Source organism: Cervus canadensis, chromosome 2 (genome assembly GCF_019320065.1).
Source record: "Cervus canadensis isolate Bull #8, Minnesota chromosome 2, ASM1932006v1, whole genome shotgun sequence".
NCBI lineage: Eukaryota > Metazoa > Chordata > Mammalia > Artiodactyla > Cervidae > Cervus > Cervus canadensis.
This window is the reverse complement of record NC_057387.1, coordinates 19,868,597-19,882,257: the sequence shown is the minus strand read 5'-3', so window position 1 is coordinate 19,882,257 and position 13,661 is coordinate 19,868,597. Positions and strand designations below refer to the sequence as shown.

The 13,661-nt window shown below is 44.3% G+C and overlaps 1 protein-coding gene across 1 annotated transcript; it reads left to right on the top strand.

Moving 5' to 3' along the window:
- Positions 1-420: 420 nt before the first annotated feature.
- On the top strand, positions 421-6,510 carry RPTN (repetin). Its single transcript, XM_043446004.1, has 4 exons — positions 421-453; positions 1,735-1,892; positions 2,653-3,757; positions 3,830-6,510. Exons 2-4 carry the CDS (start codon positions 1,755-1,757, stop codon positions 5,746-5,748), a joined length of 3,162 nt encoding a protein of 1,053 aa, XP_043301939.1. The 5' UTR covers positions 421-453; positions 1,735-1,754; the 3' UTR covers positions 5,749-6,510.
- Positions 6,511-13,661: the final 7,151 nt, after the last annotated feature.

The following is a 13,661-nucleotide window of genomic DNA, read 5'->3' as shown; positions in this document are numbered from 1 at the left end:
TGGGACCCCTGCTGCAGGCATGATTGGAGAAGGAAATGGCAACCCACTCCAGTGTTCTTGCCTGGAGAATCCCAGGGACGGGGGAGCCTGGTGGGCTGCCGTCTATGGGGTCGCACAGAGTCGGACACGACTGAAGCGACTTAGCAGCAGCAGCAGCTGCATGCATGCATACACACACACTCCCCTAATTAAATGGGGCCAGGACTTGAGCAGTGTCACCTACTGTAATGACAACAGGTTCATGAGTAAATGGGGGAAGTAAATAAATCAAACGGTTTGCAGAGGGAGAGGTCAAGCTGGGCTGGGCCCAGAGTGATTCAGGTTCTGCCACAGAATGGGTGTCTCCTGGGATGGTCTAGTAGGACAATTAAAACCCCTATAAGTAGGATGTGTTTGCAGGTGCCCAGTATCCTCTCTGGCTTCTGAATCTTCTGCTGATACCTCCTTAAGCAGGTAAGACATGCATGGGGAAGCAACAGCAGAATCCAAGAGCCTCTTGGTAGGGGCTGTGATGTGCTGGGCTGGGGAGGTCAAAGACTACTCCCTGTGGCCTTGGGTAGCTTCCTGCTTCCTTTTTTGCCTCTATCTGAGAATATGATAGCTCAAGGCGGTGGGGGGAGGGATATACTTCGGAGTCTGTAAAATACATATGCCATTGTTTCTCTGTGTCCTAGGCATCCCAAAATGAAAGACTAGAACTCTTGGTGGATAAATTAGTCCCCCATAGCGGAGCATTTCCCTTTTGTGCAAGTTAGGCCAGACCCAAGAGTTCAGGGCTCATTAGGGCCAAGGCCCCAGACCATGGGACCACAATAATATTCAAGTCTCACTGCAATGAATTGCCATAAGGGACTCTGCTTGTGCCCTGCAATTCATCATATGCCGCTCATCCTTAGAGGCATCACTGGCATGCTTTTGGAAATCCAGTGTGCTTTGCAGTTAGGACTTCATTCAGTCTAGAGGCCTGCAAACTCAGTAACTAGAATTTTTACATCATAGAAGAAATATTATTGAGATGGAGATCCCAAAAGACTCCAGCCTCCCAACATAGCTCTGTAAACCTATCTGACTGTACATATTTCTTCTCATCTATGCAGTTAATTTAGCTTGCTATTTTTATCTATAACAGTTTTTATATTCACTTATTCTACTTGCAATATATTTATAATATTCCAACATGACCATGCAGGCCAGAAGCACTTGCTGGAATTTAGTCTCTCAGAAAGCTTCCTTGGCACATGGCAAGAGACCTCTAGCCTTCTTACCCACCTAAGTGAAGCTCATTAGAAGACTGAGGCCTTTTCAGAGGATCTATTGTGTGCCCTCTTCAGCGTGTTGGTCATTGGTAGAAAATTGTGCCTTATCATACGGGCTTCTGGCCCTACCTCTATGGCCTTCCTGCTCTCCGTTCCTTTTTGTTTTAATATGAGCGTTTCAATCAAGCAAGTCCCACCTGAAGTAGAAGACAAAGCATATAAAATCCCTATAATATTTTGTATTCTAGGACATCGTCTCTTTTTATAGCAGGGGACACATAGTTTTCACCTTTATTCCATTGTACACATGATATTTGGAGTCTGACTGTGGGTCAAAGAGAGTGAAGAGTATAGCTAACAATGAGCTCTGTCATTTCTTAAACTTTGTTCCCTGACCAAGAGGGGCCACTTTTCCTCTGGAAATGCTGTCTCCTGGTCTTCATTATAAATACAGACAATATAATGTTTCTTCTTTTAGGTTCCTTCATCTTTGCCAAAATGACCGAACTCCTGAACAGCATACTCACCGTGATCAAGGTGTTCCAGAAATATGCCAACAAGAATGGGGACTCCACCTCACTATGCAAGGAGGAGTTGAAGCAGCTGCTCTTTGCTGAGTTTGGAGACATCCTCCGGGTAAGATGCTCAGACTCTGAGCCCCATGGAGACAAGTGTGAATTACACTGACACCTGCCTTTAGAATGTCATGCTTTTTGTTTTATTTGTTCATGATCTACTCTGTGACTAAAAGAATTTCAGGCAGCTCCTTAGTAGTTCTCTTCCAGCACGTACACACACACACACACACACACACACACACACACACACAGATACATACCTCCTTGTATTTTAGTTCAAAGAAGAGGGAGTACAGCTTCAGGCTGGAAATCATTTCTCAGGAGAAAATCTAAGATTTGTATCTTGATTTCTATATTTAAGTGCTGTCCACACATCACATCATTCATTTGTTCAGTAAAGAGTCACTGAACATCTACTACACACCAGCACTATTCTGGGCATTGGGGATACAAACATGAATAAAACGAGCTTCCCCTCCCTCCAGGATCTCACAATGTGGTTAGAAAAAACAGATGAACAAACAATTACAACATAGCATGGGATGGAATGGGACAGCTTCCTCAAATGATTCAAAATAATTATTAATGAAGCTGATTTTAAATAAGTTTATCTATCCCTATTGTCATGCTCCCATTGGTTCAGCAAGGGATGAGATTCTGAGAAGCAGCTTATCAAAGACTAGAACCAAGCATAGACCACTTTAGATTAGTGATTTCTCAATTGAAGGTTTATACAGGACTAAATGGACTGGGGCACAGATACTGACACGATCCATAGGAGAACATCTGATTTTTTTGCTTGTTTTATCTTCACACAGAGACCAAATGACCCGGACACTGTGGAAACCATCTTGAGCCTCTTGGATAGAAACAGAAACGAGCATGTTGATTTTCATGAATATCTCCTGATGGTGTTCCAGCTGGCCCAAGCCTGCTATCATAGTCTGGATAATGAATCAAGTGGAGATAGAACCTCCCAGCAAGAAAGGAAGCAGGAGGAAACACAAGACCATAAGTTTCCAAGAAATACAGGCAGACAACACAGGAAGAGGCTTGAGGGAGAAAGGCAGGATTCCTGCCACAGTCAGTCTGAGAAACTAAGTCAGGATACCCACCAAGATCGATCTGAGAGAGAAGACAAGGACTCTCACTATGGTCAGACTGAGGGACAGGATCAGGACTCCAGCTCTGGTCAAAGACTGAGTAATAAATCTGGCAATGGCAATCCTGAAAGACAAGGCTATGTCTTTGCCCTAAATCAGTATGAGAAACAACTTCAAGATTCTCATTATGGCCAATCTGATAGGCTTGGACAACAGTCAAGCTATGGCCAGTCTGGAAGACTTAGAGAGGACCCTAAGTATAGCCACACAAACCAACAGGAATCGGGCTCTTATAATGAACAGCCTGGAAGGCTGGGTCAGGAATCAGGCTGTGGTCAGAGAAATAGGCAAGAATTGGATTCTCACTATGGCCAGACAGACAGACAAGGCCTGAGCTCTCACTATGGCCAGGCAGACAGACAAGGCCTGAGCACTCAATATGGTCAGAGAGACAGACAAGGCCTGAGTTCTCACTATGGCCAGACAGACAGACAAGGTCTGAGCTCTCAGTATGGTCAGACAGATAGACAAAGTCTGAGCTCTCACGATGGTCAGACAGACAGACAAGGCCAAAGATCTCACTATGGTCAGACAGATAGACAAGGCCTGAGCTCTCACGATGGTCAGACAGACAGACAAGGCCTGAGCACTCAATATGGTCAGAGAGACAGGCAAGGCCTGAGTTCTCACTATGGCCAGACAGACAGACAAGGTCTGAGCTCTCAGTATGGTCAGACAGATAGACAAGGTCTGAGCTCTCACGATGGTCAGACAGACAGACAAGGCCTGAGCTCTCACTATGGTCAGACAGATAGACAAGGCCTGAGCTCTCACGATGGTCAGACAGACAGACAAGGCCTGAGCACTCAATATGGTCAGAGAGACAGGCAAGGCCTGAGTTCTCACTATGGCCAGACAGACAGACAAGGTCTGAGCTCTCGGTATGGTCAGACAGATAGACAAGGTCTGAGCTCTCACGATGGTCAGACAGACAGACAAGGCCTGAGCTCTCACTATGGCCAGACAGACAGACAAGGCCTGAGCTCTCCCTATGGTCAGACAGACAGACAAGGCCTGAGCTCTCCCTATGGTCAGACAGACAGACAAGGCCTGAGCTCTCAGTATGGTCAGACAGACAGACAAGGCTTGAGCTCTCAGTATGGTCAGACAGACAGACAAGGCTTGAGCTCTCAGTATGGCCAGACAGACAGACAAGGCTGGAGCTCTCACAATGGTCAGACAGACAGACAAGGCCAGAGTTCCCATTATGATGAGACAGACAGACAAGGCCTGAGCACTCGATATAGTCAGACAGACAGACAAGGTGTGAACTCCCAATACGGTCAGTCAGAGACTGGTGAAACTAGGCAAAATAGGCGCTTCCAAGGGAGCGAGGGAACAAGCAGAGACTCACACATTGAGCAATCAGGAAGGCCAGGAAGACCAAGTCAACAGACTCAAGGACAGGAAGTAAACCGAAATCAGAGACAGAGATTCCAGACTAGGGAAGGGCAGCAGAAGAGTCACCAGGCATGGGAGTCCGAAGAGGATAGCCAACACAAACTAGTAGCACAAATTCAGCAAGAAAGGCCACCCTGTCACAAAGGGAGAGGCTGGCAATCACACAGTAGTGAGCAGGGCCACAGACAGGACCAGACCAGGCAGAGTCATGGTGAGAAGCAGAGCCACCAGGCAGAGGAAGAGCCGGACCACCAGAGCTGCAGTAGACACAGTCATGAGGGTCAGGAAACTCCATGTGAGACATGGGACAGGGAAACCCATGAAGATGAGCAGACCCGTCAGCGACGAGACAGGCAGACCCATGAGGATGAGCAGACCCGTCAGAGACGAGACAGGCAGACCCATGAGGATGAGCAGACCCGTCAGAGACGAGACAGGCAGACCCATGAGGATGAGGAGACCCGTCAGAGACGAGACAGGCAGACCCATGAGGATGAGAGCAGACCCGTCAGCGACGAGACAGGCAGACCCATGAGGATGAGCAGACCCGTCAGCGACGAGACAGGCAGACCCATGAGGATGAGCAGACCCGTCAGCGACGAGACAGGCAGACCCATGAGGATGAGGCAGACCCGTCAGAGACGAGACAGGCAGACCCATGAGGATGAGGAGACCCGTCAGAGACGAGACAGGCAGACCCATGAGGATGAGGAGACCCGTCAGCGACGAGACAGGCAGACCCATGAGGATGAGCAGACCCGTCAGCGACGAGACAGGCAGACCCATGAGGATGAGCAGACCCGTCAGCGACGAGACAGGCAGACCCATGAGGATGAGGAGACCCGTCAGAGACGAGACAGGCAGACCCATGAAGATGAGGAGACCCGTCAGCGACGAGACAGGCAGACCCATGAAGATGAGCAGACCCGTCAGCGACGAGACAGGCAAACCCATGAAGATGAGCAGACCCGTCAGAGACGAGACAGGCAGACTCATGAAGATGAGCAGACCCGTCAGAGACGAGACAGGCAGACTCATGAAGAGGATCAAAACTGTCAACAACAACAGGATAGGGAAACCCATAAGGATAAAGAGACGTATCAAGAGTCCCAGTATCAACAATCCCATGGGACCCAGCAAGGATGTGCCAACAGAGAAAAATTCCATACGAGTGAAGATGACCAGAGTCCAAGTTCCCAAGGAAGACGCAGTGACCTGGCCTTCCATCCAACCCAGAATGCTGGGAGGCCCCATAGAAGAGAACAGGGTGGAAGTCACCCTATCAAGGCAACTATTGCTCCCAATCCACTCTATGACTACGTACAAGAGCAGAAAGGGGTTTGGCACTAGGCTGTGCATTGCACCAAGAGCTAAAGCAACACGAAGCCAAGGAAGAAATCTACACATCAAATTCATCCTTAGTTTTGCTTAAGAGATTGAAAATATGTATCTTCATTCTCTCCTCTACTCTATCTAACCACAAGGATGCTTTTAGGAACTAGTATTCACTTCTAGGGCATTTCAGTTCTTTGATCAGCAATTCCAGGGTGCTCTGGCTCGGTAAAATCTGAGTGGTAAATTGGGTGAAATAATCAGATCCCAATTTTGATTTGGGGATTTAAATTTAATTTGGGGATTTAAATCATTTCCTGGTTTGTTCTCTGTGTAGGTGGGACATGACTGGATCATTGAAAGGTAGGAATTTCACCCAAAAGTTCAGAAACAGGAAAGGCATTCTGAAGATAAACATTATAACCTGAGAGAGGATACCAGGACTGAGAGAGATCTTGTGGCTAAACCATTAAGAATTGCAAGCCTCGTAGCCTACACTAAAATGAAATACACTGAGAGGCTGCTAGATGTCCACAACACCCCCATGCCCATATCTCTACCCCTCATCAGAACTGGCCACTGAGCTCCTATCATGAGAGCTGATTGGATTGATTCCAGTTCGATGCCTTTTAGTTTCGGATCACATGAAACAGAGAGAAAACATATCATCTGTTGGCAGATTCCAACAAGCCAACATTGTTGATCCCTAGCTCCTGGAGCCTGAAAACCTTTCATGAGAAAGTCTATGGAATTGTATTAAAATACCCAATAAATGATTGGTGAGCATCAACCTCAGTGACTCTTCCTTCTTCACTATGGGGCCATCCTAAATATCATTTTCAGCTCCTTCCGCTGCAGAGGAGTCAAATTTGACCCCTTCCACTCATTCAACTCCATATTCAAGTGATCATTGTGTGTATGTGTGCTTAGTTATTCAGTTGTGTCTGACTCTTTGCAACCCCATGAACTATAGCCCACCAGGCTCCTCTGTCCATGGGATTCTCCAGGCAAGAATACTGGAGTGGGTTGCCACTTCCTTCTCCAGGGAATCTTCCTGACCCAGGGATTGGACTCAGGTCTCTTGCATTGTAGGCAGATTCTTTACCCTCTGAGCCACCAGGGAAGCCCATAAGTGATCATTAAGTCTTGCCAACTCTACATCCACCACACCGCTTAAATCTCTTCCCACTTCTCCATTTCCACCACCTTAACCTCCCTTCTCTTCAGTGACTTGAGAATAAAGTTCATACTCCTTAGCATGGCACACACGACCTCCACCATCTAACCCAGATGACCTACCCAGCCTAAGCTCATGAAAGACCCCTCCAAGGAGTATTTAATACTTTTTCTTAGTATACCATAGACTTTCAATAATTCATATTTTTAATATACAATTCAACAGCCTGGAATACCTTCCCCCCTCTTTCAGTCTGGCAAAAACCTCAGCATCCTCTGTGTCCCAACTAAAATATCACATCTACGGGCAGCCTCCTTGAATACTCCAAGCACCCCTTCCCCTGAATTTTTACTCATTCCTGCGATATCATTTGTTACACTACAGTAATTAGCTCCCCTATCAAACTGGAAATAAGACCGTATCTTACTCAAACTTGTACTACTTAGCACTTAATGCCTGAAGTTTAGTGGCCCTCATCATTTGTTGAATAGATAGGCAGATGGAGAAAATTAATCTGACTTCAGAATAAATTCAACTGAATATTTATAAGGCCTTTCCTATCTATTATGCAGTAATAGGCAAGGGAAATTAATGAGACCCTTATTCAGCAAGTGAATGGAAAAATAACCTCTTTGGATATTTTAATCAAAAGGGGATTTAGTGCCCAGAATTATATGGGTTGAATCATTGAAAAATAGGAAGCAACTTCTGGAGCTATTGGGTTCAATACATCACCAGTGCTGCAGTTAAGGAATGAGAAAGCTGGAATCCAGAAGTGGCCTCGCATTGCTGCCAAAATTGCCTGTCAACATCCATGACTCCATAACCTTATTTGCCAAGAGAAATAGCCCAAGTCACAATATCTTCCAAATATCATGCAAAATCACCTAACTGATAAAATGTAATTCACATCTAAAACTCTAGCATAAGGGAGTCTAGGAAACACAGAAGTAGATAAGAATGGATACTGAGGACTATCAGATCATCTTCACGATAGGAAGGGTATAAAAATTCATAACAATTCTTTTCCTGAAGAAGATTCCTATCTAATAGTGAGAAATATGTGTACAGCAAAAAACCATTAAATAAGACAAAATGTCCTAAGTACAAGAAAATTGCTGCCATGACACTAAGAAGGGAGTAGCTCTGCTTGAAAAGGTTTTTAAAAGGCTTTATAAGGAAAGCATCTAAACTAGGGCCATGATCCTAGGAGAGAGGGGATGAGAAAGGTCACAGCTTGTCCTGGGCCTTGAGCTCAATGGGGAGGCCCATATGCTGGCTGCTGTTTAAATGGCATAATTGTTCATAGGTAAGATGGGTCTTCACAAATGTTCTCCACAACCTAGACTCACCCCAGAAAGCTAAAGCAGAGGGTGGAGAATAAACCAGGGTGAGTGGTCTCAAAGTCTGGAAATTAATCAGGGGTCATAGAGGCTCTCAGTGGGTCAGCCAAGCAGTAAAGAATGGGAGCAATTAAAAAAAAAAAAAAAAAAGAATGGGAGCAATTAAGGCAACCAGGCTGGGAAACAGCACAAGTAAATATAATGAAGGAAAGCCCAGGAAAGTTTGATGAAGCAAAGGTATGCACACATAAAGAGAGTCATAAAGAGACATAAAGAGAGTCAAAGCTGAAAGGGCCAAGTGAGCTACATAATGGAGGACCTCAAAATCTACCATGAAGCCTTTCTATCTGGGATTTTTTCTTTCTGTTAATAGTAGGAACCACAAAGTTTTCTTAGCAGAAGATGAGAGAAAAATTGGCAGGACAGATGTTTGGGATGGAAAGAAACAGCTAATGTAAGGACGGAGTTAGGCGTAGCCCTCATAGTCAACAAACAGTCCAAAATGCAGTACTTGGGTGCAATCTCAAAAATGACAGAATGATCTCTGTTCGTTTCCAAGGCAAACCATTCAATATCACAGTAATCCAAGTCTATGCCCCAACCAGTAATGCTGAGGACGCTGAAGTTGAACAGTTCTATGAAGACCTACAAGACCTTCTAGAACTAACACCCAAAAGAGATGTCCTTTTCATTATAGGGGACTGGAATGAAAAAGTAGGAAGTCAAGAGATAGCTGGAGTAACAGGCAAATTTGGCTTTGGAATACAAAATGAAGCAGGGCAAAGGCTAACAAGAGTTTTGCCAAGAGAATGCACTTGTCAAACCAAACACCCTCTTCCAACAACACGAGAGAAGACTCGACACATGGTCATCACCAGATGACCAATATCAAAATCAGATTGATCATGTTCTTAGCAGCCAAAGATGGAGAAGCTCTATACAGTTAGCAAAAACAAGACCAGGAGCTGACTGTGGCTGAGATCATGAACTGAACTCCTTATTGCCAAATTCAGACTTAAATTGAAGAAAGTAGGGGAAACTACTGGACTCTCCAGGTATGACCTAAATCAAATCCCTTATGATTATACAGTGGAAGTGACAAATAGATTCAAGGGATTAGATCTGATAGACTGCCTGAAGAACTATGGATGGAGGTTCATGACATTGTACAGGAGACAGGGATCAAGACCATCCACAAGAAAAAGAAAGGCAAAATGGTTGTCTGAGCAGGCCTTACTAATAGCTGTGGAAAGAAGAGAACTGAAAAGCAAAGGAGAAAAGGAAAGATACACCCATTTGAATTCAGAGTTCCAAAGAATAGCAAAGAGAGATAAGAAAGCCTTCCTCAGTGACCAGTGCAAAGAAATAGAGGAAAACAATAGAATGAGAAAGACTAGAGATCTCTTCAAGAAAATTAGAGATACCAAGGGAACTCTTCATGCAAAGATGGGCACAATAAAAGACAGAAATGGTATGGACCTAACAGAAGCAGAAGATATTAAGAAACGGTGGCAAGAATACACAGAAGAACTATACAAAAAAGATCTTCACAACCCAGATCATCACGATGCTGTGATCACTCACCTAGAGCCAGACATCCTGAAATGAGAAGTCAAGTGGGCCTTAGGAAGCATCACTATGAACAAAGCTAGTGGAGGTGATGGAATTCCAGTGGAGCTATTTCAAATCCTAAAAGATGATGCTGCAATCAATACGCCAGCAAATTTGGAAAACTCAACAGTGGTCAGAGGACTGGAAAAGGTCAGTTTTCATTCCAATCCCAAAGAAAGGCAATGCCAAAGAATGCTCAAACTACCACACAATTGCACTCATCTCACACACTAGTAAAGTAATGCTCAAAATTCTCCAAGCCAGGCTTCAATAGTATGTGAACTGTGAACTTCCAGATGTTCAAGCTGGATTTCAAAAAAGCAGAGGAACCAGAGATCAAATTGCCAACATCCACTGGATCATCAAAAAAGTGAGAAAGTTCCAGAAAAACATCTACTTCTACTTTATTGACTATGCCAAAGCCTTTGACTGTGTGTATCACAACAAACTGTGGAAAATTCTTAAAGAGATGGGAATACCAGACCACCTGATCTGCCTCCTGAGAAATCTGTATGCAGGTCAAGAAGCAACAATTAGAACTGGACATGGAACAACAGACTGATTCCAAATTGGGAAAGGAGTATGCCAAGGCTGTGTATTGTCACCCTGCTTATTTAACTTATATGCAGAATACATCATGCAAAATGCTGGGCTGGATGAAGCACAAGCTGGAATCAAGACTGCCAATAGAAACATCAATAACCTCAGATATGCAGATGACACCACCCTTATGGCAGAAAGTGAAGAGGAACTAAAGAGCCTCTTGATGAAAGTGAAAGAGGAGAGTGAAAAAGTTGGCTTAAAACTCAACATTCAGAAAACTACGATCATGGCATCTGGTCAATCACTTCATGGCAAATAGATGGGGAAACAATGGAAACAGTAACAGACTTTATTTTGGGGGGCTCCAAATCATTGTGGATGGTGACTGCAGTCATGAAATTAAAAGATGCTTGCTCCTTGGAAGAAAAGCTATGACCAACCTAGACAGCATACTAAAAAGCAGAGACATTACTTTGCCAACAAAGGTCCATCTAGTCAAAGCTATGGTTTTTCCAGTAGTCATGTATGGATGTGAGAGTTGGACCATAAAGAAAGCTGAGCACTGAAGTATTGATGCTTTGGAACTGTGGTGTTGGAGAAGACTCTTGAGAGTCCCTTGGACAGCAAGGAGATCAAACCAGTCAATCCGAAAGGAAATCATTCCTGAATATTCACTGGAAGAACTGATGTTAAAGCTGAAATTCCAATATTTTGGCCACCTGATGTGAAGAACTGACTCATTGGAAAAGACCCTGATGCTAGGAAAGATTTAAGGCAGCAGGAGAAGTGGATGTCAGAGGATGAGATGGTTGGATGGCATCACTGACTCGATGGACATGAGTTTGAGCAAGTTCCAAGAGTTGGTGATAGACAGGGAAGCCTGGCATGCTGCAGTCCATGGGGTTTCAAAGAGTCAGACATGACTGAGCAACTGAATTGAACTAGGTGAACTTGATCTGTATAACTTCCCCATCACAGGTACAACCTAAGCCCATGCAGGCCTTGGAACATGGCAGACTGGGGGGCTATCTAAGCTGAGCCCAAAAGCCAAAGATGAGAAGTGGGGGTCTGCCCTTAAGAGGGTGTGAAAGGAGGGAGGAGAAACATTTTAATGTGTTACAGGCTAACCAGAAGTAGACTCTGCCGCCAGCAAAAAAAAAAAAAAAAGCAGCTCTCTCAATCTAAACCATAGAGCAACCTTCCAAATTTTCTCAAGTGAAAATGAAGTCTGTCCCTCTTAAGCACCATCTTTTCTCAAACTCTGAGAGAATCATGAAAACTGTGAAGATAACTCACAGCGCTTCCTTCAAATATACCTAAATTAGAAAGGGACATCATTTCCCTGCAGAAAACTGTTCTTTATTTCACTGCAGCCTAACTTTCTTCCCCCTGGGACTAACTCCTGAGCTGTTTTCTCCTCTAACTATGGGTTATTTTATCCTGTCCTTTGGTTTTAAATGTGTCAGTATTTCTGAGGCTCTCCAATCTTCATCTCTAACGTCTTTTCTAAACTCCAGGCTCACATATTCCCCAATAATCTACTTGGCATTTCCACCTGGACATCTAAATAGCATCTCAGTCCTAGTATTCCCAAACAGAACTCTCGATTTAACTTGTTTCTCCTTTGATGTTCCCCATTTTAGTAAGTCGGTAGCACCATCCACAATGATCAGGCAAAAACCTAAGGTATATACTTTGTTCTAATCATTCCTTCCTCCCAAATCAAACTCATCAGCAAGTCCTTTTGTTTCTATCTCAAAATATAGTGTGGCCCAAATTCACCATCATCGCCATGTCTAGTCCTAACACCCCCATCACCACCATCTCTCTCCTGGAATACAGCAGTAGCTTCCTGATGGAGGTCCTTCCTCCTCTGTGAAATGTAACCACATCATGTCACTCCCCTGCTTAAAATTCTTGACAGTTTCTCACTACACTGACAATAAAATTCAACAGTCTTCCCAGGGCCTTTCTACGTTGGGTCTCTTCCAGACCTCATCTTTCAACACTCTCTTGCACAGTCACCAACCATTCTGGCCTTCTTTCTTGGATTCTGGTGGGATAAGCTGATTCCTATTCAGAGCAGCTAATTTTTTTGGTCTGGAATGGGCATCTCCCTGATTTATGTGGCTGCCTTCTTATTTCATCTATGTATCAGCTAAAGAGTATACCTCCTCAGAGAAGCTTTCTGTAACATTTAATCTAAAAGAAGAGTCTTCCAATCACTCTCAATCACATCCTCTTCTTTTTGCTGCTATTGTCAACACTTTTCATATCTGGTACATTGTTTTTATATTACTTGTTTATAGTTATTTCCCCTCAGTTGGAACTTAAGGCCCACAAGAACAAGGATTTTGTTTGTCCTGTTTGCCACTGTACCCTCTACATCAAAAACAGTGGTTGCTTCAAAATGATTTTAGACTCTACCCTCTTCCTTTGCCATATAAGGCAATGAGACAGAAGCAAGTTTCTAACATAGAAGGCTTGAAGATGATGGAACAACAAAGATGATGAAACAACAAAGATGCTTCTGAATAAAGTGTGTATATGGCAGGGGAGGGGGCCAGGAACTCAGGGTTTGCAGCCCTTTATAGTAAAGCATAATAAAGCACCTCTAGTGGGGTGGCACAGACAGTACCCATCTGATCTGATTTTTCACATAGTATTTTTTATTTATCACATAGTACTTTGAAATGAAATTTGTTATCTGCATTCCCTGATTTCTCTCTGTAACATTTAGCAAGGGAGGCATGCATGCACGCACACACACACACACACACACACACACACACACACACACACACAAACGCAAACTGGCTGATCATGGTGTATGCCCAATAAGTGTATGTGTCGACTGAATGCTCAAAGAAGCCCTCTGTGATCTGGCTGCAGTCTACATTTGCAACTTGGTTGCCAACAACACCCCAATATGCCACCTAGACTCCAACTTAACTAGCCAACTTCGCACCATTTACACTTTGGAAGCAAACTGGAGGAATTATATTATCACATGGGGTTCTAGCGCCACCTACTGATCACTGGATTCCCTGTGTCCTTGCTGCTGTTCGGTTGCTAAGCAGTGTCTGACTCTTTGAGACCACACGCACTATAGACGGTGAGGCTCCTCTGTCCAGGGGATTTCCCTGTGTTCTTAGATGGCTAGAAAAAAATGACAACTGCTAATCAGGTCACAGTCTGGCACTCTGCCCAGTGAGCAAGTAGGACTCTTGTCATACGTTGGTCACCAGTTTCTACTA

Coding starts and splice junctions, on each gene's coding strand:
- RPTN (XM_043446004.1), top strand. CDS start 1,755: ATGACCGAACTCCTGAACAGCATACTCACCGTGATCAAGGTGTTCCAG. Junction 1,893..2,652: donor AGTTTGGAGACATCCTCCGG/GTAAGATGCTCA, acceptor ATCTTCACACAG/AGACCAAATGACCCGGACAC. Junction 3,758..3,829: donor TGGTCAGACAGATAGACAAG/GCCTGAGCTCTC, acceptor GAGACAGGCAAG/GCCTGAGTTCTCACTATGGC.